This window comes from Emydura macquarii, unplaced genomic scaffold, assembly GCF_026122565.2.
Source record: "Emydura macquarii macquarii isolate MOO-44397 ecotype Brisbane River unplaced genomic scaffold, CSIRO-AGI_Emac_v2 contig_431, whole genome shotgun sequence".
Lineage (NCBI taxonomy): Eukaryota > Metazoa > Chordata > Testudines > Chelidae > Emydura > Emydura macquarii.
The window spans coordinates 347834-372606 of NW_027130568.1; the positions used below are offsets into that span (position 1 = coordinate 347834).

Sequence of the window (24773 nt, forward strand, 5' to 3'; positions counted from 1 at the left end):
AAATACTCCCACTCACCCCTGCCTTTACTTTGACAGGAGTCAGAGAGCTGAAGTTTTACACTGTACTTAGTCCTACCTTTTAACACCACACTAAATTAAATCTCTGATGCATCTTAAAACAAATACAACATACAAAACTCTTTATAGCTCTTTCTAGGCTGTTACATTTCTGCACCCTCATGGACTCACTGCTTCAATTACTTTTTCAATGGATGGTGCTAATTCCAACTCCACAGTAACCGCTCAGTATTCCAGCTCCGTAATACTGAACAACTAAGCAGGACTTTCTCCTTTAGAAGTTTTATTCTGCCCTCTACTGAATTCTTATAGAATTACACCTGTGCTTCAGAACGTATTGCAACCCATAAGTATTAGCACTGTATTAGTGTCCTCTTACTTCACCCATATTTTCTAATACAACATTCAGAAAAATTGGTTACTGCCATTTCTTTCAACATGTTTAAATTCCTTTATTTATTTGGAGGTCTGTTCTCCCCTCTCCCCCAAATAATGTGACATTTACATTTCCTCTGTGTCTCTCTTCCAACTCCAGGGAAAAACAAGGGGGGGAGGGAGGGACGACGACACAGTATTGCCACTCTTACTTCTGTGCTGCTGTTGGTGGCGGTGCTGCCTTCAGAGCTGGGCGGTTAGAGAGTGGCAGCCATTGGCTGGGCTTCCAGCTCTGAAGGCAGTGCCACCACCAGTAGCAGCGCAGAAGTAAGACGCAGGCAGCAGTATTACATGCCTCCTCATGCTACCTTACCAATGTGCCATTAACTTGACAGAGAAATTACCCCAAAATTAGTTTTGCTTCTGTGCCCATTCACTCCCTCTTTCTGCTTTTTCTGCCAACAAGGAAGTGTCAACTTCAGTGATGGATGCATGTTTATTGGAAATCAGACTAAAGCTCTTGACCTGTCTACACGGAACAGCAGTGAGAGGTATGATTTCTAAAGCACACTAACATATTGGGCACTAACTGGCCCAAGTAGATCATGGGGCACTACACTTATATGCATTAGGGAACTTTTAGTGCACACCAGTAGGGTCTACCCAGGCCAGCTAGTAAGCAACATGCTGGTGAACTTCTGAAATCACCGCTCTCTAATGCACATTGCCGTGCCATGTAAACTCATTTAAAACTATTAATGTAGGTGTGATGCTAGGCCCGAAAAAGCCAAGCAACTTTACAAATTGCATGGCCCAAATCTGACCTTTAAAGATATATTATAGGAAAATAGAATGGTAACAAGGGTCATTCCTCACAAGTAGACTAGAGCTTTGATATGCAAGTGTATTGTTGGTAGTTATTTGATGTTGTTTACGTATCTTTTGTTAGAGGTTAGCAGTGTAGATAAACTGCTTTCCTGTCCATCACTGTTCTATTGATTAAGAATTCAAAAGGAACATATGAACATTTAGATGGAACTTTGAATGTAACAATACTATTGTTTGTATTTCTCTTTGAAGTTTAAGTAGTAAATACCTGTAAATAGCCAATCACCTTGTGCTAATGTAACTAGTTACCTGTGTGCACAGGACATAGGAGATGATACTTCAGAGTCCCAGTAATCATCTATTAATTGTTCAAGGAGGCACCTGCTGTCAAGAAAATATTAGTCAGCCTGCATGGATCTATAAAAGACTAGTGGACTGATCCTTTTTATCTCAAATCCATTCAAGTTTGTCAGGAAAAGTTTGGATCGCAAGATTGGGATCCGAGCACCAGCCTGGAATCACCCTGCTAATTCTCATGAGAGAATTTGAACAAACTCTGCACATGGACTGTTTAGTCTTCATTTCTCTGGATCAGATTTCTAACAAAGAAGCTCTAAACAAGGACTGATGACCCCCAAGCTGTTTGGGTAATTTTAGAAACTTTGCAATTTAAGAACTTTGCAATTCGGTTATCTCTACTTTGAAACTGACTTAAGAGCTTAATTTTCATCTGTGTATGTATACTGACCTTTTAACCATTACTCTTTCCTTTTTTTAAAATAAATGTTAGTTTAGTTAATAAGCATTGGCTTTAAGCGTGTATTTGGGTAAGATCTGAACTATTCATTGACCTGTTTGGTAATGTGTCCAATACTTTGGGATTGGTAGAACTTTTTTACGTATGATGGATAAAGATTTTCAGTAATTCCCATCATATCTGACTTGGCTGTCTGGGTGCTAGCCAAAGGATTGGATAGTTTTAAGGCAACTTTATTTTGTCTACTGAATGACCAGTGAGGTCATCAGAACCTCTTTGTTGCTGGCTTGGTATATCTTATGGAAGAAAAGCCACCAGTATTTAGGGTTTAGCTTAAAACAGGGCAAACAATGGGGCAGGCAATCTCAGCATGGCTCCCCTAGAGGTCAATGTCACAGTAGGTCACTAATCAGATGGTAAAAATCTTTCAGTCTTCAACAATATAAATATCCTAAGCCCCACTACCAAGATATTTTTATTGCTGAGAACTGGTGCAGTTAAACTGATGCTGCACATTTCAGACACTGCTAGTTGGCATCTGAAATCCAGCCTTCTCCTTACCCCTTCTTGCTGCTGGAAATAGATGCTCTTTTTCTTGACCCCCCCTCCTGGCTGCTGTAACAGTTTGGAGAGAAGGGGAGCCAATGAGAAATTACAGACACTACCCCTTTCCCCACCCTCTTTATGAAAGCTGGTCTTCCTCCCATCCCCCATAAATATCTCAGTGCCTAGATTTGTGGGTCATAGCTTTAACACGACCGACATGTTTCTGGTTAGTGTCAGTGTTGCTAATTAGAGACACACAGATAGCACTGAACCTGAGCAGATCTGTGTCCCTACGGCTGGGAATGCTATGAGCGGAAGCATAGATACTGGAGCTGTCTGCAGACTCAGGTCAACAGCACTGCATGTTTACTTTTGACGTGTTATCTTTACAACCATAATGATTATGATTCACTTTAAAATTAATTTCTAAATCCATTGCTTAGATCCCTCTCTCAAGAGAACTAATGCCTAGCAGGCAAGAATTTTTTTTCAAGTCCTAAGCCAGCCACTCTCAACTATCTTTAAAAAGGAGTCTAGAGCAAAGTGATGTGGATGGGACAGCCGATATTAAGATGTTGGCAATATTTTAATGTGCGGCATGTCAAAACTTATCAGCAGTTGTGCAAAGAATAAGGCAGATTGGGGTATTTCTATTTGTGAGGAAGCTGCTATTCACCTCTCTCTCGCACTATGGCTGGGAAATGCATGCTTGCCATATGAGTATGAAAGCCTGTACTGACAAGTGCAAGTTTGCTATGCTGGTGTATTCAACAGCAGCTAAAATCTTGTGGGATCCTTCGTATCCTCCAAAAGCACATTGCATTCCAGGAAATGAGATAAAAAAGGTCTTTAATTGCCAAGGCCAGTACTTCAATGCAGAAATCCTTCCACTTCATAAAGAAAACAACATATAGGGAAGAAAGAGAGAAAAGATACCTAAATTTGACTAACCAAGAGATCTGCTTTTAGATCTAGATGTTCTTAAGGAAAGTAGACAGATGATCAACTGGAATGTGCTAGAGACAAAAACCACCAAACAGCCAACAAGTGTCTTTAAACTTTTTTTCCTTGCCACTCCCTGTTGGAAAGGACATCTGAAGCCACTGTAGTGGCAGGAACAAAGGTATAATTTAAAAAAAAAAAAGTAAATAAAGATACTCTGCAGTTCCACGAGATGAATTTCAGGGTTCAGCGAAAAATTGAAATCGCGCGCCGCCGGGAAGAGCCGACAGTCCGCGCCACCGGGAAGGGGAAGATGTCCCGGATTTTTCAGCGGAGGGTATTGCATGGCCCCGCAGAAGTTAAAAAGGGTTCTGCGGCCAAATTTAATTGAGAACACTGCTCTAGAAACTAAGATCTTTTACGATGTGCCCTTAAGCATCTCACTAGCTCTTTTGGTTTTCCTTACAGTCTAGAAAGACAGGCTACTGATAAGGATTTTTTTTTTTTATAACCGATGAGTCACCACTACAGTTGTGCAACTCTGTTTTTAATTGTTTCTTTAACTGTTACTCATCAGATGGCAGATACATCAGATGACAAGAGCAGCTGGGCCAAGTGGCATTTCCCCTTCAAGTCTCCACAATACTACTTTGCTCCTTCGGCCCAACAGAAGAAACTTGATCTCAGGAACTGTCAGTGCAGCATGAACTGAACTAAGTTCTTGTGTTGGATCATGCAATGGGTAAAGGTGCAAGGAGGTATATTTTGTGAGAATTGAGAGAAACATTGAGGGAAGTGACTGGGCACAAAGAGGATCAGAACTGTTCATAGAAGGGAAGAGTATCTCTTTGAAATTGAGAGAATAAGCACAAATTATTTTTTGCATTACAGTAGCACCTACAAGCCCCAACCAAGGTCAGGCTGGCCCCATTGTTTCTTATTATATGTAAGTATAGTGCCATGTACAATCTAAATAGACAAGACAGGCAGAGCGAGAGAAAGATGATTAGACTTTGTCAGAGTTTTTGCTTTTACCATAATCTTCTTAGTGAAAGTCTGAGGCAAAAGTCCATTAGAAACGTAGATCCACTCAGAACATCAGGAAGCCACCACTATAGTGGATTATCATGATTCCAGCTTAACCTACCAATATTTTATGAACTGAGTCAGCCACTTTAGGGCAAAGATCAGCTTCAAAGCTCAGATCCCACACCTCTTCTGAACTACCTCAAGTATACCCCTAAAAGTTTGGTTCAAGGGAACTGATAACCCTGATCTTCAGAGGATGGGAAAGGACATTCTGCTCTTATGAAGAGCAGAGATGACAGATGCAAGGTGGAATAACATGATGAAACAACTCACTAATGAGAAGACCCACATATCTGATCTTCTAAAGAAGAAAAGAGGAAAAGAGAGGTCCTTCCTCCTAGCACTTTAGACTCCAGGAATGGAAAGTGAAAGTCAAAAGGAACAATGCCTTCTTCTGTCACGGTTATGCTAAGAATTGTAGGATGGAACGCTAAGGATATCCCTCAATAGATTCTGTGCAATAAAGGGGAGGAGCAAAAGCCTGAGGCTTTGTCTACACGTTTTGCTACTTCAACTATGTCGGCATAGTTAAAACGTCAATACAGCATAGCATGGATTCAGTTATACTAATATAAAAGCACTTTTATGGGGAGTATAACTGCATCTACATTAGGACCTACACCAGCATGTCAGCAAACAAACAAAAAAAATCACACCTCTTACCAACATAGTTATGCCAGTCAAACTTTTTAAGTATAGACTGAGCTGAGTTTTGAAGATGTCCACCTCTTCAAGAACAAACCCAGAGAGCACAGAAAGCAAGCTACGATGCGATTCCTACCCAACAGAAATTGTTTGTTTTTGAGGCTACCTTGTGCTCCAAAATGACAGGATTTGAAAAAGAACCTTAAAGTGAACAAAATGTACAATACAGCCATATCTACCCAAAGCCTGAAAGAATTGCTAAGAGTTGTGAACTGCCCTGTTCACCACAATAGGACTGTAATTCATATGCCATCTGACAGATGTTAACATTAACGACTTCATTGCTGATCAAAGTATGTAAGAAAAGAGGGGAAAAATCAAATTATGAATATGAATGTAGTCTGCTGTGACATTTTATGACTCCACAACAAAGTGGTGCTTGGGTGAGTGCCACCGCCGCCGCCACCACTCTCTCTCCTCCTCCTCCTCAATCTGACATGTGGAGCCAATAAAGGATGCGAGTTGTGCTCAGGGGACAGATCTGAGGGAGGAGATGTACCCAGACCCTCTTAAGAGAAAGTAAATCAGACAGAGCATGTCTTCACTGGAATGTTAACTGGGGTGACTAGATGTGAGCACCTGGTTGGGCTATCATGGGTGATAGCCATCACATTTGCAAAGCCATACTTGGGCTGCTGCATGCACGCTGGTAAAGTGTGAGATTCTGGGGTCATAACTCATGGTTCTTAGTGGTACAGTAAACTGAGCTGCTCCATGGTTCTCTCCCAGGGTTGTGAAAGAACTTGTCTGTCCTCCGGGATATACGGTGGGAATTGTGGGAAGGCACTAGAAGACTATCAGTACCTCAGTATTTTAGCCATACTGTAATGTGGGCAGGTAACAGGTTACCAGCTTCAGTATAAGCAACACTCAGGTTTCAGCCTATAGCCCCTCATGGGCCAACTAGCTCAGACTGAAAGCACCAAATTCAGGTCAGAGGTTTGTGCGTGCCTGTTGACAGGTGTCATGTTAGCAACAACAACTGAGTAGGAGTCCAGATTAACTCTGCAATGAAAGCATATAGAGACCAGCAAGGAATCCAGTTCCCACTGAGGGTAGGCATCGAGACCCACCGAGGGGGAGCCAAATCTATGGCTATATCTATATCCCCCGAGGCATCTTTAGCTTACTATGAAGGTTATATTATTTTGGTGTCTTGCATGTGGCCATTAGCAGACCCTAATCAGAGTTCTACAAAGCAGCTCTGGAATGGAAGTTGACACAAAGTTCCCTATCTGACTTAATTTCAGTCAGCTACTTTCTGCTTTGGTTCCATGGTGACTAGAGTGGCCGAGAAAGGCGAAAGCAAAGAAAACCCGACACTCAGTTGGCAGGTTCCTGCTGCTTCCCGGCAAAGAAAGCAGAGAGCAAGAAGGGAGCAGCACATGGGAGAAGAACCTGAAAGAGGAAGAGGATTTTTCAAATCTGAGGCTCCCGTCCCTGCCTGAAAGAAGGACCCCCTCAACTTGCAGTAGCTGAAGCTGCATCCTATGAACTTAGACGTTATCACATAAAAAACATAATACAGCAATGCAACAAGTTCACAGTAAAAACAGCTCAAGCAGAGCATAAAGAGGCAAGGTCTATCCAGTGTCGTTTCTTGGATGGAATTGAAAGGTATTGGATGGAGAGGGCACAGCTGAGACAGCACAAGCCCTTTCACAGGCCAGCTTTCAGAACCAAGCTCCTTTGTGGCTGCCCTGGCTCCTGTTCACCCTAGGTGGATTTGCTGGAAGCAAACACGGTTACGTTTGTGAAGCTGCAAGAAGATTCTGAAGCGGCCCATCGGCGGTCTCTGGTCTGACTCTCCCAAGGGCGGGGTAACTCCCAGGGCTTAGGTGAGTCTGAAGGTCCGCCCGCAGTTTGGTTTCCAAAGAAGAGAGGGGAGGGGAGGGGAGGTGTTTGCCATGCAGCGCCCTCTTCAACGGTGGGGCAGCCGGCAGCACGCTGCGACCCCATCTCGGGCGGGGCGGGGGGGGGAGAGGGGGGAGGTCTCCTTCCCCACCGCGAGCCTGGCCGCGGAGCGAGCCTCGCCTTCTCCTAGCGCCGCCGTCGGCAGGACTCGCCGTCCTCCTCTCTCCGGCTGCGCCCGCGGGCCGGGCTGAAGCGCTCGCGCCGCCTAGTCTCGGGGGGGCGGTAGGAGGGTCAGGCGCTCCCCGGGGTCACGCCCCTCGCTCCCCCTTCTTCCCGCCTACCTGGGCCACCGGCCACGACACCGACACCCCCCGGCCCGGCCCCGCGCGGGGATCGGTACCTGGTGCAGAGACCGCTGCTCCATAAGCTCGGAGCCACAGGGAGGGAGGGACGGAGGCGGGCCACAGCGCGCCGCCAGGCCCTGGAGCCGCGCGCTCTTCTCTCCCCGCGGGACTAGACAGCGGGCGGGAGGCCGCGCCCTGCCTCCCGCCAGGCAACGCGTGGGGAAGCTCCCGTCTCCTCCGTCCCCACCACCACCTTCAGGTCTGATCGTTCACACTGCGCATGCGCCACGGCAAGGCCTTCTGGGGACGGTAGTCCTGGAAATCGGCAGGCCAGCGCCTCCGCCGCCTATTCACTCCCTTCAGATGCGCTGCGGTGAAGAGTCACGTATGCGCGTGCGCAACTGCTATCCTACTGCGGCCGTCTCATCCGTGCCTTACTCCACCCCCCCCGGATATGACGTGAACAGCCCGATGCTTTCTATGCGCGTCACTTCCGCAAACAGAATGGCGGAAAGCCCGCCGCTTTGGTAAGCGCTGCGCAGAGATCTCCCTAGGCCAGTACGTTCCGAGGAGCTGCGAGCGGATTGAGGACCTTTGGCCGGGCCCGGGGCACGGAGCGCGATGCGTCTCCTCAGGAAGCAGCTTCCGTGCGCCAGCGCCGCCTCCGCGGTTCAAGCTCTTTGCTTTCCGCAGAGAGGGAAGTTGAGGGGCGGGGCCCACACTCGCATTCCCGCGCGCCGCAGGGGAAGGGAGCTGGGCGAAGGGCTGCGCGCGCGCTGCAGAGGAAGGGGGCGGGGCAAAGTGGTGCAGTGTGGGGCGGGGCCTCCCTCGCTGTGGCTTGTTGATTTCTAGGTAGGTCGCAGAGGAAGGAGGCACGCACGCACGCCAGGGGGCGCTGTTGTAGGGGGGGGGATGGAGGTAGTGTCTGCGCGTGCCTGGGCAGTAGGGCGGAGCATTGAGGCTCGTGCTGAGGGGTGAGCTGAAAGAGCGGAGTCCGGGCCTGGCGGTTGGGGCTTGTGTTCCATCCTCTTCGCCCCGCCCTTTTGGGGGTTGTGTTTCTGGGCGGGGCGGGGCTCGTGAAGGTGACCTGCCAACCAAGTGGAAAGCACGCGGCGTCCTGCCCCCCCCTCTGCCGCCTTCGTCTTGACTGGTGTAATCTGTGGGGGGGGGGGAGGGGTGAATGTGTCAGACGGGGGCGTCTGGCTCCGCGCACTGAGCCCTGCCTTAGTTCCCTTAGTCAGCCGTGGGCCTAGGCCTGCGCCAGTTAACAGACGGCTGTCGGGGGGGGGAGGAGGTGGCGTGTCCTCTCTGCCCCTATGTGGGAGATGAGCCTGGCATCGCCAAACAGCCTGCGGGGCTGGGGGCAGGGAAGTGGGTGAGATCCAGTTGCTACACAGTGGATGAGCGAATGGTCCCTTCTGGCCTTAGATGTTGAAAAACAGCTGCCTCCTCCTGCCCCATTTCACAGCCCACTGTCAGCTGGGAAAAGGAGAGGTTGGCTCTTACATAGGCTATGACCAGCCCCTGATCTTTCTGCCAGCCCTTGTGTTTGACCATTTCATTTTCCTGATTTTAATAGTTTTTCTTTCCCCTTTTTTGTGTGACAGAATCACATCCATAGGAGAAACTGAAGCTAGCTGTCACAGAGTCCTGTCAAATGCACGCACACAAAAAACTGGAAAAAGAGAGAAACTCATGGTAACTTTGATTAAAATTAAATAAGCGTGTTCCTCTCGCTCCACTGTGTGTGCTCCGTGGCAAAAGCTGTTTTTAACTTGTTTCAACAGCATCTATTATGATGGGGCTTTTATCTGTGATTGGGGTCTGTGGTTGCTACTGATGTACTTAATGTAATTCATAACAAGCATAAACTGAAAATACTATCTTACTTTTTTCACAGAACTTATTTATGAAAAAACATTGATTCCTGTTGGATCAAGCAGCGAGAGGAGTAACCTCCAACATGTCTGATCTAAACAGGGTTGAGGAACAAGAGTTAGAGAAGAGCTTAGTTGAGGAAGCAGATAAAACAACTTCAAAAGTTTCAGAGGCAGAGTCTGCTGCAAGTTCAGATGACAATAATACAACCTCAGGTAAAGAGCATTGTGCTGGAGATGAAAAGGAAGATGATAGTGGTCATCAGGACAGCACATCAAAAAAGAGCAAATCAGAACAGGAAGATCATCCTAGAAAAGTGGCAAGTATTCTCTCTTTTTGAGTTATGTCTGAACAATAGTCAGGGATTATAATCTTTGTTTCAGGGTGAGGGTTTAGAAAGTTTTATTAATCCTTAAAGTATTTATACCCAGCATTTTTACAGTGTGTTTATAAGATCTTAGCAGTTAATGTCTTATAAGACACGTAATGTGAAAATTAATTCTCTACACAGTTTTCAGACAATAGCAGCCGATGCTAAAATTATGTTGGAACTGAAGCAACCTTTTACGTAGCACTTACATTTAGTTGAAATGTCACTGCTGGTAAGACTGAGATCTCATAATGGAAAATGGTACAATTTTTTGGGGTCAGGTCTTCTTGACTTTATGGCAGATTTTTTTTAGTGTTGGCTGTATGTTTAACCTTAATCACCAAAATTGCCTGAAACCCACAAGGATTAATTAGGTAGTGCAATACATTTGTTTTTCAGGAAACTACTCTTTTAATATATGTGAAATACATTCATTGTTGGATGTTCTTAAATTGTCATGAAAGCCCCATAATTAATTGCTGGAATTTTGCAGGATGCTTTGTCATTCTGGCTGTCTAAAAATATCTTTCATTGCTTTCTGGTTGCAATGTAACTCCACAAATATTTTCAAATAATCCATACATCCATATAAGTTAGGTTTGAGATGCCTTATCTCTACTAGGCTCTGTTGTTACTTAGCAGTCTATAAAATTCACTTTTACGTTGTATTGTGTGTATATTTTTTAAATGAGTGTGGAGGGAGGAAGGAAGGAACCTTCTTAGGGGAGTAAGGCCCAAGTAAGGATTACTTTTTACCTCATCTCTAGGGTCAGGGGCTGGAGCCCCTACTGAGATACTGACTCAGAGATATAACTAACTGGTTTTATTTGTTTTGTTTTGTTTTTTTGTTTGACTTCAGTCAATTCATTCTTAAGCCAAATTTAGTGTCTAAAGACAAAGCAGTAAAATATGACAAGGAGAGAGACATATCCTCCAGATTCTAGGTAGCAAATTCTTGCAGTGTCATGCTGTCTGGAGTGGCTCTGACTATCTAAGGGCAGACTGTGTCAGAAAACAAGGGCAGACACCCCAAACTGGTGGTATGCTATATAATTAGATTTCACTAAGCCAGTAAACAAATGTGAACTGGATCATTATACCAATTTTACCATGGAGTCACAGAAAGTCCTTTAGCCTCTCCAGCCTATCTTGCTACCCAGAGCAACTGAACTCTGTGATAAAAGGTTACTTAAACCTAAAATCATATCACATCAGCTATCTCCCAGTCCCGAGAGACCAATTACTCACTCCAGATCAATTAGTACTCCAGACCTTACACCAAAGACAATTCTGTAGTAAGCTATCTATAGATTTATTAGCTAAGAAAAAAGGAGAGTTATTGAGAGATTAAATCAGGTAAAATATAATAACAGGTAAATCATATATTGTAGCTACAAATGGTGGCAGTGATGTAATAAACTGACAGTCTCCCAGAAGTCTTTTCAGAGAACCCAGAATAACTCTGGGGATCTAGTCTTTGCATCTGGTACACTTCTCTGTAAGAGTTGAAGACAGTTAAAAGATAAAGGCTCTTTCTTTGAATCCATATTTATATCTTCTCACCAAACGCAAGCTGACAAATCTTTCTACCCATGAGGGCTTTTCCTTTGATGATAGTGAGTGAGGAAGGCACTTAAGCTATGGCTACACTAGAGAGCTTACAGTGACACAGCCCACTGATGCAGCTGTGCTGCTGTAAGCTCTCTGTGTAGTGGCTCTAAGCTGATAGGAGAGAGCTCTCCTGTCAGCTTAATTACTCCAGCCCCCGTGAGTGGCGGTAGCTATGTCAGTGGGAAAAGCTCTCCTGCAGACATAGCACTGTCCACACTGGCACTTAAGTCGGCATTAGGTATGTATCTTGTGAGGGGTGGCTAATTCACACCTGTGGACAACATAACTTATGTTGACTTAAGCTGTAGTGTAGCCTTAGACTACAATGCTTAGCATAGTGGGATCCTGGTCTATGACTAGGGCTCTTAGATGCTCCAGTAATACAAATTACTAATAATAATGGTGTTGGGTCTTAAACAGAGTTCTCCTCTTTGGCTGGAATTAAAGAACTCAGGACAGTGATTGAGGGAGGAGGTGGGAAATATTTTTATGTAAATGAAGCCAGTAAACTTCACCATTCCTTCTGGTGTGTTTTTTAAAAATCTATGCTTAACATAAATCTTTTTAATTAAACACTGAAATGTGGTCATACTTTCTCATTTGACTCCCTTATTTTCCATTGTGTACAGCATTTGGTAGAAGGGCATGGGCAAACTGTAGCTGCACACTACAATGATCTTCAAGAAGTTGGATTAGAAAAACGTAGCCAGAGTCGCATTTTCTTCCTCAGAAATTTTAATAACTGGATGAAGAGTCTTCTCATTGGTATGGCTTCTTTATTGCTTACTTTTGTCCCATTGGAAAAGTTAGTTATTATACTATTTTCTTTGGTTTCCCATTGCCACAACAAAATAAATTACTTTTTAAAAAACAACATGGTCATGTTAAGACTGCAACTAAATATTTTTTGTTTTCTAGTGTTCATCGCTGTGTATCTTTGCTCAGAGGACATTGTGTAATTTAGGTCTTTTAAAAATTTGATTGCAAGCTTTTCAAGTTACTGATTTGTTTCTTCCTTTTTCCTCCGTTCTTATATGCATCTAGCAGAATGGGAGTCCCAGTCCTGATAGGGCTCTCTTACATTATGGTAGTGCCAAATGTTGTTAAAACATTAAATACCTGCTGACGCTTCTGAAAACTAGATAAATATTCAGCTCAGAAACTAAACTGCTTGTCATAGTTTGCCTCTTCTTCTTCTTCTTCTTCCCCCAATTGTTTTCTCTGAGCCTGGATGCGGGCTGCTGGAGCCCAGCTCTGAGCTTGGATGTGGGCCGGGGAGTGGAGGGGCAGCTCATAGGGAGCTGTGAGACGGGTCTCTCAGCTCCCCCCACGCTGCCCCTTAGGTCGGTGAAAGTGCTCTGGTAAAGATGCACTCACTGACCCAACGAGAGTGGTGTGAACATCAGCCACCACTAAAATTATAACATATTTCGACAAATTTTTCTAGTGTAGACAGGGCCTTAATCTTTCAGTTTTTATTAGCTTTTCCTTTAGGTATTATTCCGCCAGATGTAGAATAAATGATTCTATGTACATTTTCAACATTTGAACATGCTGATCCTTCAGTGTAGGAAGGGAAACAATAAATGCACTTATTTTGGGACCAATAATTTTTAAAGGTATAGAAAACTATGAAATACTAGAAGAAAAGAAAATTTGTAACAGAAGTGGTCCTGGCACTTTACTTTCCCATAAATTCAGCTTCAAACTCTAGTAAAGTAAAGGAACAAATACTAAGAGAAATCAATTAATAAAGGCTAGCAGAACCATGAGAAATAAGTGCCAGGAATTTATAAAGAAATGATCTTCCAGGGAAAACTTGATAGCACTAAAAAATTAGTGGATTAAAAGAAAGCAATGAGAGGTAATATTTAGATTATTGTAAACTATTTGATGTAGTGTCTCTTGAAATCATACTGAGAATTAATTTAAATCTGTTTGGATATGTGCACTATAAACATGGATTTAAAAACTGGCTGAAAGACCCTAAACAAAGGGTAAGTAGTGAAGTCTCAAGTGAAGACGGAGGAGTCTGCAGGTGTGCCAGAGGGAGCATTGTTGTTCCTGACCTTACTTAATAACTTTGTGAATGTGCTAGGAGTAAATGAATATCAAAGAAATTTGCATAAGACGCTAATACCAGTTAGGACAAAGAAATAATAGAGGATCCTAGAGAGGGTAGAACCATGGATAAAAAGCAACAAAATAAAATTCTACTTCTGAAAAATGCACGTTAACACGTGGGATAAAAAATACTCTGTGGAAAGGACAGTCCTTGTAATGCTTACTAAAACTTGATAGTAGAGAGCAAATTAAATGTGTGACTTTGCAAGATGATGTGACAGTCAAAAAATCTACTATAGTCCTTTGCCTTCTGCAGCTCTTGGCCCATTTGAGTTGGTCCGCAGACGTGTTTTAGACCCACAAGGGTAGCTCATCCCTTATTTAATTAAAGAATGCTCTCTCATGCTCACAATTTATACCCAACCTCATTCTGGATGAGATTCCCTTTGTATTTTATCAGTCCTTAATCACCGGAAGGCTCAGTGTTAAGCAAAGCAATACTCTGCTTTTTTCTGCCTATAAAATACCCCTTCCTTCCCAAAGCTTGGCTTGTATTACACAACACTCAGCCCAGGAAACATTCATTGTTCTCCCCCCACTCGCAAATCTTTTACAAGATTGTTAAAATGTGTTTTTTGTTTTGTTTTTAAACACACATACACTTTCTCTCTCTCTCCCTCCCTCCTCCTCCCCTCCTGAAAAGGTATACTCTACAAAACTCAAACTTTTTTTTTAAACAAACTGTGATGTTGTAGTCTTCAAATGAATTTTGAAATTCTAAAATATCAGACTGGTGCTTTAGGGAACTTTGTATAATGAAAGAGGCTTCGTTATCAGTTCAGTGTGTGCTTTCTCTTTTGCAGGTGAATTTATAGAAAAGGTACGACGTAGGAAGCGAGATATCACTGTGTTGGATCTGGGATGTGGGAAAGGTGGAGACCTGCTTAAATGGAAGAAAGGCAAAATCAGTAAACTTGTGTGTACAGGTAAGAAGGCACTGTAACTTTCTAGGCACAGTAGAAAAGGTTCTGTGGAAATGGATGCATGACCATGAACCCCACACTTTACTCCTTGCTTTCCGGATATGTCCAAAAATGCAGTGCTAACTATGAAGGAACTTCATTTCAATGCTTTGTCCTGGCTTTTTATCATGTTCATTTTGTTATGGTTCCTGGTTAAATTGTCAGCATAAACAGAGGGAAAAGTCCTTAGTGTGGCTATCTAGTTATCAACCATTTTACCTTATAAATACCAAGTGAATGTTTGGAGTTGTGAGCAAAAATTTTTGCTTTAAAATCGCCATGAAAACACTGAGTGTATGTTTACACTGCCCTTAAAAACGTTCAGCTGGCATGGGCCAACTGACTTGAGCTTGGGCTAAGGGATTGTCGCTCAGGCTGCTGACGGGTCTCTAGGACCCTGGGATGTTGGAGGGTCCCAGAGTTCTAGCTGCAGCCTCAGCCCAAACTTTTACTCTGCAGTTAAAGGGCCTCTTAGTGCGAGCCCCATGAGCCTGAGTCAGCTGGCACAAGCCAGCTGTGGTTGTTTAATTGCAGTGTAGATATACCCTTAGTCACCACTTAATTACAGAATCAACTTGATCAACCATTAATTACAGAATTAATAATACAAAGTGTATAATCTTGCTCTTAAATTTGCATTCCAGTTACAGGAGCATTATTATCAAGGGAGTTAAAGGGAGATACTGGCAATGTAGCACTGCACAACCAGTGCATTGGTTATATCCTGAAAACTGTCTTTTTGGAAACTGTCTTCTTGGAAGAAGCAAGAAACTATTTTTAATTATCTTAGATTCTGAGAAAAATTACAACACTAGGGAAAAGGCTAATTTATATTTTATCATGCCTGTCTTGTACCTCTCAGTTCTTTCATTATTTTTCATGGTTCTAAAAATACCAGTTGAGCACTTACTGTTTTTATGTTTTTAAAGCATATTAACTTCAGTTTACTGTGATATCAGGTTTGGAATTGCCTTCGCTGCAGATTTAGGTATGAGGAGGAGATGGAATCTGACTGAATGAACTCTTGCTTAATTCCTTTTACCAGATCTAAGATTAATTTAAGTAGCATTTTTGTTTAAATCGGATACATTTTAAAGATTTCTTATGGTAACAGTCTTTTACTAATAGTTATATGTTTTGTAAAGCAGGGGAATTGCTCTCGATATCTTGAGGACCACAGTTACTTTCTACCCCCCCTTGGCTATTTTTGGCCATTTGCACATGCAGTTAACTGATTTGTGTACAGTCTTCCTATAATGGTATAAAATAGTTACACATTTCCACACAAATAGTATTTAAAACTGTCTCAGTCGTCCTTATCCAGTCAGCAGTTATGCCTGTGATGTTCACATCTGTTAGGTGTAGTCTACACTTGAAAAATGTTTTGCTGCTGACAGTGAGGGTATGTCTATGTTGGAAATGCTACAGTGGTGTCTATACCAGAACTTAGATTGATTTTATTACATCACACAGGACATGAAATTTTTCACAGCCGAGTGATGTAATTAAGCTGATGTGACTTTGTAGTATAGACCAGCCCTGAACATCATCAGTAATTTCAACTAAGTACCTTTTATCTGCATCTGTAGAGAAAGAGAAACTCTTTTCAGTACCATTTAGAAACCCACAGAGTTGAACTGCACCCAGTATTGACATCCATGTCAACAATGTGTCGTTTTTCTAGTATAGAAAGGCCTTAGAACTGTTTGTTTAGGGCTCTTTGGGAAGACCACACTGCATCATTTTTGTATCCATCAGTCTCTTCACATTGTGAAGGTTTCCACTGCAAGTGCTCAAGAACCTTTTTTTTTATTAAAGCTTACATTCTGTGGAATTTGTATTTATTGTTTCTGGGCTGGATAAAAACTGTGTGTTGGTTTGGCTCTGTATGCCGCTTTTTAGTACCAATTATGCATGTACCAAGTTAGTGTACCTCATTTCTTGTAGTCCACATAAGTATAAATACACTCCATTATGAAGTTTTATCTACTGAAGACCAGCTTTTACTCATACTATGGTATATCTGCTCTCACTCCAATCAAACCTATCTGAAGAGAAGTTTGTGTATGCAGTTTATTTTTTTTATAGATATTGCTGAAGTTTCCATGCAACAGTGCCAGCAGCGGTATGCTGACATGAAAGCCCGATGTCGTTCTAATGAATACATTTTCAATGCAGAATTTATAACTGCCGATAGCTCCAAGGTACAGTTGTCATGCTTTATATATTCACTAGCGTTGTAACTTGTTTCTTGGCATACTTTGAATAAATATTGGAAGTCACTAGACTAAAAGTTCAGGAGTGTTTCGTGGGGGCAAGACTTTAATATAAGGTGAATTGTTACTTAAGCTTGTCTGTACGGAGACTTAGCAAGTGGCAAGATGTGGTGTAAACGTACAGCGCAGCAGTTGGCTGTCGACCCGGCTGCCACACACTGAAAGTTCAGTAGTGCACTTTGATGGCCACTTAACACACTAGCCTGCTGTTCAGTGTAGATTTCACACCCCAACTTGCTATATGCTGAGTCTCTGCATAGACAAGCCCTCATTAATAATTAGAATTATATAAGTTAACAAGAAGTTACTTGTAAAATAAAAGGTTAAATGAATTCTGTCAAACTATCTTTCATTGTTTTGGAATGTACTCTTGAAAGCCTGAATACGTCTTTCACCTACCAAAGGTGTTATTTCAATTTCCCCCACTCAACAGTGGGGTCATATTATTCCCAACATTTTTCTACATAGCCAATAGGGAAGTTATAAAACTTTGTCTTGATGGGTGGGTGTGTTCTGTTACACCCTCAGAACAAATGTGGAAGACTTTCTGACCTTATTCAGTCCTCTTGCTCCTAGATGAATCTTAATGCTATTGAAATGTAGCCTCTATTAGGTGAAGTTTTCCAGTAGCTTTTTTATTTTCCATAATGTATATTTTTAAAACTTTTATTTTGATAACTTTTCGCAGCTTTTGGTCTCTTGTAAAAAGGCTCATGGAAAGATCAGTCTTTGACTTAGCAAACTCTGAGGGCTCATTATAGCCATCACTGATTAATTGGGTTAGTAGGCCAGGGGTGTGTGTGAATGCATGCAGTAAAACAATAATTAACCTTTTTTTGATATTTTAGATGATGCATTGATTTTCATACTTAGTAAATTGTATTTTAAAGATTAAAAAGCAGCTAATCTATTCTTTCAAAACTAAAGTCACTGATCTTGTTGTTTTTGTTTTTTTTTTAAATTTAAAAAACAGTAAACAATGGCCAAATTTGAGGATTGGCTTTTGTAAACTGAAAATTCATCTTGCAGCTGAACTCTCCGCAATGTGTGAATCCCCTATACTAGATTTTATTTTGGAAACTAAAAATTGTAACTTAATAGCCACATTATTTGGATTCTGGAACCTGATGAATCAGTTAATTGACTAATTTGTTTATAAGTTTGGGAAAATTACAATTTTAAAGTGATGTATAAATATATTCTGTTGGCTTTGGAATGCTGTATATGGTTTCTTTTGTAGAAGTGGGCTTTCTGTTCTTCTACCAAGCAGTAGTTCATATCTGCATTTGCTGAAGGCAAAACAAAAGAAACTTTACTATTTTTCTTTCAAGTATTTGGATTCTAGGATTGGCATGCATTGCTGGAAGATTAACACAAATCACTTTTGTTTCTGCAGCGTTTGGTACAAGTCTCATAGCTCTGTTTAATCCATTTCAGGAACTTCTGTCTGACAGTTACAGTGATCCACATATGTGCTTTGACATATGCAGCTGTCAATTTGTTTACCATTACTCATTTGAGACATATGAACAGGCTGACATGATGCTTAAAAATGCTTGTGGGAATCTTTGTCCTGGAGGATATTTTATTGGCACAACCCCAAATAGTTTTGAGCTTGTGTAAGTGCTATTCATTCTATTAATTTTTAAAAGTGTATAGAACATTATCAAGTTTAAAGAATGTCACTCTTTGGGTGCCCCTGATATATTTTACAGTAAAATGTTTCCAGCTAAGGGTCTGTGTTGCCTACTTGCCAGGAGAGTCAGATGTATAGTAACTTGAATAAAAAGGAGTAGACTGTACCCACCATCATCTTTCATAGGGTGGTATGCCCTGTGGGTAGGACAGCTCCTAGCATGTAATGCTTCTGTATTGATCTAAATGGTGGCAAAACAAGTACATGGGTAGTAGCTGTAAGCTTCCTCTACAGCGCCTCTGACCCTGAACTGCGTGTAAGGGATAAAGAGAGTTCAGTTTCCATGGCTGTCTAATCCTTGACCCCTTTGAGTGGCAAAATCCCATTATGTTTAGACGGTTGAAATTAGTATAAAAACTGTTTCATTCCCATGTTTTTATGCTAGTCTTAAATGATGTCTAAATTTATTACTCCTGGGGGAATTCTGCATCAAAAGGGTAAAAATTCTGCACACAGTATTTTAAAATTGTTAAATTATGCATATTTTATTTATCAAAATAATCACACCAATTTCAATTATTTTGAAATAAATCATCAAAATACCTGCCAGCAAGTATGTCTGTACCAATAGAGACAGTGAAAAAGCTTCCTCCAGGAGTAGAGTTAAAGAAACCCCTGTGACAAATCAGTTCCTGTTTCTCTGTTATGCTTTTGTTGGACACATCAGTCTGAGTGTGTCACGTGTCAGCTGGGCACGTCTTGGGGGGAGGAGGGGACTGCCCCTCTTGTCTTTTAGTTGATTTTTGGGTTTTTTGCCTTGTCCCCATAGGGTTACCATATTTCAAGTTCCCAAATAGAGGACATTGCTAGGGGGAGGGAGAGCTGGAAGCGGGAGGGGATACAGAACGGGTTTTTTGTGGGTGTGGAGGGGTATGTGTGTAGTAGGAGGAAACTGTGTGGTATGGTCATATCTCTTTCCCTCCCCCTCAGTCCAGACACCCACATTCCTTCCCTCCAGTGTCCAGCTGTGGAGCCAGATACCCCCCCAGCCCAACCACAGGCTCCACTCCGCCGAGTTTTTTACTGTCCTACCAGGCAGAGATGACCTGTACTGCTGATAGTCGGGGGGGCACAATTTAAATGTTCAGCCACCCCCAGAACCTCTCAAGTCATGCCCGCCACCTCTTACTCTCAGCTTCCCCTCCTGGATAGGAGTGGCACCTCCCTGCAGCTCTCAGCTGTTGTTCCTGCCTCTTCTAGCAGGGTGCAGCTTGCAGGGTCTGGCAGCTGCCACACAGAGGCAGCACCATGTAACCGAGTGGGGCTGGCAAATCTGGAAACTGCAGCCCTGCTGTGCAGGTACATTGCGAGCTTGGGAGCTCCTGCTGGGTCCAGCTGCCCCTAGCAGTGGCTAGCAGTTTTGCAGTGCCAATTCTCTGGGGAAAAAATTAAATTCTGCATAGAACATTAATTTTGTGCTAATTCTGCATTGTGCAGTGGTGCAGAATTCCACCAGAAATAATTTATTAAGGGCGGCATCATGGTGCAGGGAATTGGGCACTTGAATGGACTGTGTCCTTCTGTGACCTTGTCCAGGGTCCCTGCACAATGGGGAATAACAGCTTATCTATCAATTACTACTCTCTTTAAATATCTTTATGTAGAAAGCGACTTGAAGCTTCAGAAACTGATTCATTTGGAAACGAAGTGTACACCGTGCAGTTTCAGAAGAAGGGGGAGTATCCCTTGTTTGGCTGCAAGTATGACTTTAACTTGGAAGGAGTGGTTGATGTCCCTGAGTTCTTGGTTTATTTTCCATTACTGATAGAGTAAGTTTACTTCTGATTTCATTATGTAATCAAATTTTGTAGATTTGTATGGTCACATGTTTAGCAGAAATCTACCATCAGTCATTATTGTAATATCAGGACATACTTCTTAAAATGTTTTCTTAGTTTTCTCTCAAATCTGGCTCATATTTGGAGTATCAGCAGCGAAAATTCTTGGAGTTAAAAGATCTAGCCACAGATCCTGAGGGTTAGCCCCAAATCAAGATGCTTTTGGAAAGCTGTGTTTTAGCTTTCTTATCAATAATCTGAAACTTTGTTTGTATGGTATTTGTAAATTGGCTAACGTGTTTTTGTGCTACCAGCTATTTTAAGGCCTCCATTTTTTTAACGGGACCCTTCCAGTTTCAGTTGTCTCACAATGAACTCCTTTTCCCTGCTGCTGTTACTTATAATGATAAGGTACATGGGGAGAAATCCTGGCTCTGTTGAAGTCAGTGTAAAACACCCATTGACTCACTGGGGTCAGGATTTCACCCTTCAGAGCGCATTTCTATTCTGAAAAATGTCACAAAAAAGGCACCATCTTATGAAGAGTTCTGCCTGTATCTGTGGACAGAATAAAAAAAAATTGCCATGGTTAGGCCTGTAAAGCCAACATATCAAATAGAATCCCCAGCATTCTTAAACTGTGTTAGTTTATTGATACAATTGCTTATTAAGGCACAACCAGTTGCAGGTGGTAGGGTTGCACGGGTATCACTGAAGGTATAATCCTTTTTTGTAGAACCCTTATTATTGGTGGTAATGGTTAAATGGGAAATAATTCAGGTTCTCTCTTTCAGACCTTCTTTTTAAATCATAATGAAGCTAAAGAAGGCAGCCCCCAATTTTCTTCCCCCAAAGGCTACCTCTGAAATAGTATATTCTATACCTGTAGTATGTGTTTGGGGATATGTAAACATGTAAAAACTCTCACCAAAATCTTAGCAAAAAATCTCGCTTTAAGCTAATGTTGATTAAAAGTTGTTTCATTATGTATGAAAAGAGGAAGTAAACAAATTTTTTTGAAATCTAAGACTAAATAAGTTTAAAAAATTGACAAAATACTATGATCTTTTTCTGCCCGGAGCTTGCCTTCTCTTCCTACAGTGTTCTCTTCCTTTTCTCCTGTCACAGACACAGGAATTTCTCATTTATTCTCCTCCTCTAACCTCTCCACTTTCTGCAGTAACTCCTTATCTCCCTCACACTGACACTTCTCTCCTTACTTTTCTCCTTAAGCTCTCGCTGTCCTCTTTCTGCTCATAATACAAGCATGCTTCAATCTCTCCCATCTTAAACCCAAAAGAAATCAAACATGCCACCCTCACCGCATTGCCTGTCCAACTACTGTCCCATTCTCTTTCGTGTCTAAGCTAATTGAAAATGTTATCTGCATTTGCTGTCAGAAGTTTCTCCTCCATTTCCATCCCAGACTCTCCCCACTCCATCATCTGCCCCTTTCACTGCACTGAAATGGCTTTTGGGAAAGTCTTTAATGATGACTTCCTAGACAAAGCTTAGAACCCATACTCCTCATCCTCGACCTCTCAGTGGCCTTTGACACCATTGATCATGTTCTTGAAATCTTGTTGTTCCTTGGTTTCTGTTACTCTGTCCTCTTCTTCTGGTTCTCTTCCTACCTCTTCAGTTCCTCCTTCAAATCCTTCAGTGTATCCTCCTCATCCTCCCTGCTCCAACTTTCTGTCAGGGTTCCACAGGGCTCTGTCCTTGGTCCCCTTCTCTTCTTTCTTTACACTTTTTCTCTGGGTAATGTCATCTGCAGCACAAATTCACTACCCTCTGTATAGTGACACTTCTCAAATCTCTCTTTCCCCTCCAGGCTTTCTTCTGTCCAAACTGAAATCTTGGCCTCTGTCTTGTGAATGTCTAACTTTCAGCTGAAGCTCAACCATCTTGCTTGTCGTTCAGGCCCATAACTAGGGCTTCATGTTTGAGATGTAGCCTGGATGCAAGAACCTAGAGAGGTCTGAGTCAATCTTATAGATTTTCTTATCCGTAAGATGTAGCCTTTTCTATCCATGCACACAGCTAAAACTCTTGTCTTGGTTCTCACCATCTCATGTCTCGATTACTGAAACATTTTTTTTTCTGGCTTTGACAAAGGCATTCTTGCCCCACTCATAAATGCTGTTGCAAAGAATATTATTCTAGCCTACTGCCTTGACCATGTAGCTCCTCTTTGTATCACTTCATTACCCTTTCTCACATCAAACATAAAATGCTTATGTTCCCTTTATAGGTCCTTCATGACCTATACCCATCCATCAGTCATTTGCAATTGAAATCTCCTGTCAATTGGCCCATATTGCCAGCCTTCATTGCCCACTTGATAATTTCTTAAATGAACACACCATTATGGTTGGGAGAAGATCCCTTGTAAACATTCACAAAGCTACCTCATTATCCTTAAAATCCCTCCTTAAAGCTCTCTCCTTTGCAGTGATGCCTTAAACTTGACCACAGTTATGCTGCTGGTGTGCTAATACTAGTGCCTATTATGGTGACCAATATGTTTGATAGTTACCTTGTACTCCCTATCTACATCCATCTATCGTCTCTTGCCTTATACTTTGATTGTAAGCTCTTTGGGGAACAGATTCTTTTTGTTCTGTCTTTGTACAGAGCCTAGTACAATGTAGTTCTAGTCCATAACTAGGGCTGCTAGGTGTTATGGTAGTATAAATTAATAATAATTAAGGAAAAAGCCCCAGAAATCTATAGGCCCAGCTCCAGTATTAGGTTCTGTTAGTATGGACTAGTGCAGAATCCCATTTAAATTGATAGAACTCCTCATGGGTTCAAGGAGTTGTAGTAGCTGATCTTGATGCAGGAGTGTAATGTTTAATAATAAAAAAAAAAATTTAGATTCTAAATTCAGATTGCGTTTTCTTCAAAACTTCTGTTTTCAGGAAAAGAGAAATTGTTCTGTTCAAGTCAGAAATATTTATACCAGGGCTTTGTGCAGAGAATCTTTGACATTCATACTCCTTGAAAATGGGTGTTTGATGGCAATGTGGACTTTTCTTGCCTCTAATGAAAGCTTCATATATATAAATAAAAATGACATAGATGTTGCAGTCCTACTGAAGACCATATGATGTCACTGTGGTTCAAAACTATCAACTGTGATAAACTCAGGCTTTTGTTGCTTTAAAAATATCACTTAATTAAGTATACTTTTTTCATAGAATGGCAAAAAAATATGGCATGAAACTAGTCTACAAAAGGACATTTCGGGAATTCTATGAAGAAAAAATTAAGGATGAGGAAAATAAAATGCTGTTAAAGCGAATGCAGGCTTTGGAGGTAAATATAAAAAATACTGATTTTTAAAAATAATTCTTTCATTTAAATAGTGTTTTGCATCTTGCTAAGGTTGATCTAGTTTAGCAATAGTTGGAATTCTTTTCATTAGCATTGGGCAGTAAATTATTGATGAGCACTTACACTGCCAGCACTTTAAGAGCCAACAGCTCCTTTGGCATGCTGCTGAATGCCCGGTTAATGTTTTACATTTTTGTAGCTAATGTGAGTTTCAAGTATCCTCTATTGAGGACAAGTTTTTATATTAGGTTACTAGGCAACTGTGCATGTTACATGTGCATTTTACATTTAACAGGTTCTACACACTTGTACTTTGCATAGTATTTGTTTGCTCATCTTATATATATTGTCTCTCTCTTGTGTGCGTGTATGTATGTATATATTCTCTCTCTATATAAAAAACCACTTGTAATTTTTGGTGCTATATAAATAACCGTTCATTGTAGAGTCATCCAATGCCTGTATTATAAACGAGGAAAAGGTGGAGTAGAACGTCTTGCTGTTGCCTGTCATAGAAGTACCTTTATGTAGAAGAAACCTGTTGTTATTAGAAAATTGAACTATGTATATAAAAAATAACATACTTTGTATATACGAGACAATTACGCTTTTTAATGTAAAGCCGTCACTAGTCTTACATCTGTGTTCAGCAGAAATCTTTTACCTTCAAACTTTGACCTACACTTGGTTCTCCCAACGGACAGGTACTGGATGTCTCTTCTGGAGATTCAGGCAGTTTTCCAAACCCTGAAGCTTTGTCCTCATTGACCCAAACAGTGTTTTTGTTTTTTTGTTTTTTTGTGTGTGTTTTACAGTGAGATAACAAACATGGGGTAGTTATCCTGCTATAAAATACTAAGCGGAGATAAGGCATTTGTAGTGTTTACCATTAAGTAACTTGGAAAAGCTAGTAGTATACACACACTGCTGCTCATGGTTGACTTTGCCTAGTTCACATTGTAGTAAAACTAAAGGGCCTTGTTTCCACTACGTTTGTACAGCAGAAGGGCTAACTTGCATTATCCCATGATAAAGCACACCTTTTTTTGGTCAGTGAAAATATACCCATAGTCTGGTAGGAGAGAATCTGCTTAAACTAGAAGAGTAGCAAGCTTAGAGTGGGCAGAATGAAGAGCAAGAGCTAGGAATAGGAAATGAGTCAAAATGTAAAAACAGGGACAAAGGTGTAGAAGACTGAAGACTACGACAGTTGGTTAACTTTGCAAGGAAGCAAAATGAAAGGATTCAAGGATGGGGCAAAGGATCAGAGCAGAGAGAGAG

At 41.7% G+C, this 24773-nt stretch overlaps 2 protein-coding genes across 4 annotated transcripts in view; one reads left to right on the forward strand and one right to left on the reverse strand.

The window, feature by feature from the left end:
* The window catches only part of FAM210A (family with sequence similarity 210 member A), a 22545-nt gene extending 14724 nt beyond the window's left edge, over positions 1-7821 (reverse strand). The window contains exon 1 of the mRNA XM_067537474.1: positions 7515-7821. The gene's annotated coding sequence lies outside the window, so the exon portion shown is untranslated. The remainder of the gene's footprint in view (positions 1-7514) is intronic.
* RNMT (RNA guanine-7 methyltransferase) overlaps positions 7081-24773 on the forward strand; it is a 23183-nt gene continuing 5490 nt past the window's right edge. Inside the window, exons 1-9 of one of the 3 annotated variants that reach the window (XM_067537472.1) lie at positions 7081-7098; positions 9066-9156; positions 9359-9655; positions 11947-12082; positions 14245-14367; positions 16492-16607; positions 18117-18298; positions 19980-20144; positions 23357-23474. In XM_067537472.1, coding sequence (XP_067393573.1) covers positions 9422-9655; positions 11947-12082; positions 14245-14367; positions 16492-16607; positions 18117-18298; positions 19980-20144; positions 23357-23474 — 1074 coding nt within the window. In that variant the 5' untranslated portion in view covers positions 7081-7098; positions 9066-9156; positions 9359-9421. Of the gene's footprint in view, positions 7099-7930; positions 7986-9065; positions 9157-9358; positions 9656-11946; positions 12083-14244; positions 14368-16491; positions 16608-18116; positions 18299-19979; positions 20145-23356; positions 23475-24773 lie in introns of those variants that run through there. The other 2 variants (XM_067537471.1, XM_067537473.1) reach the window with 2 other exon arrangements.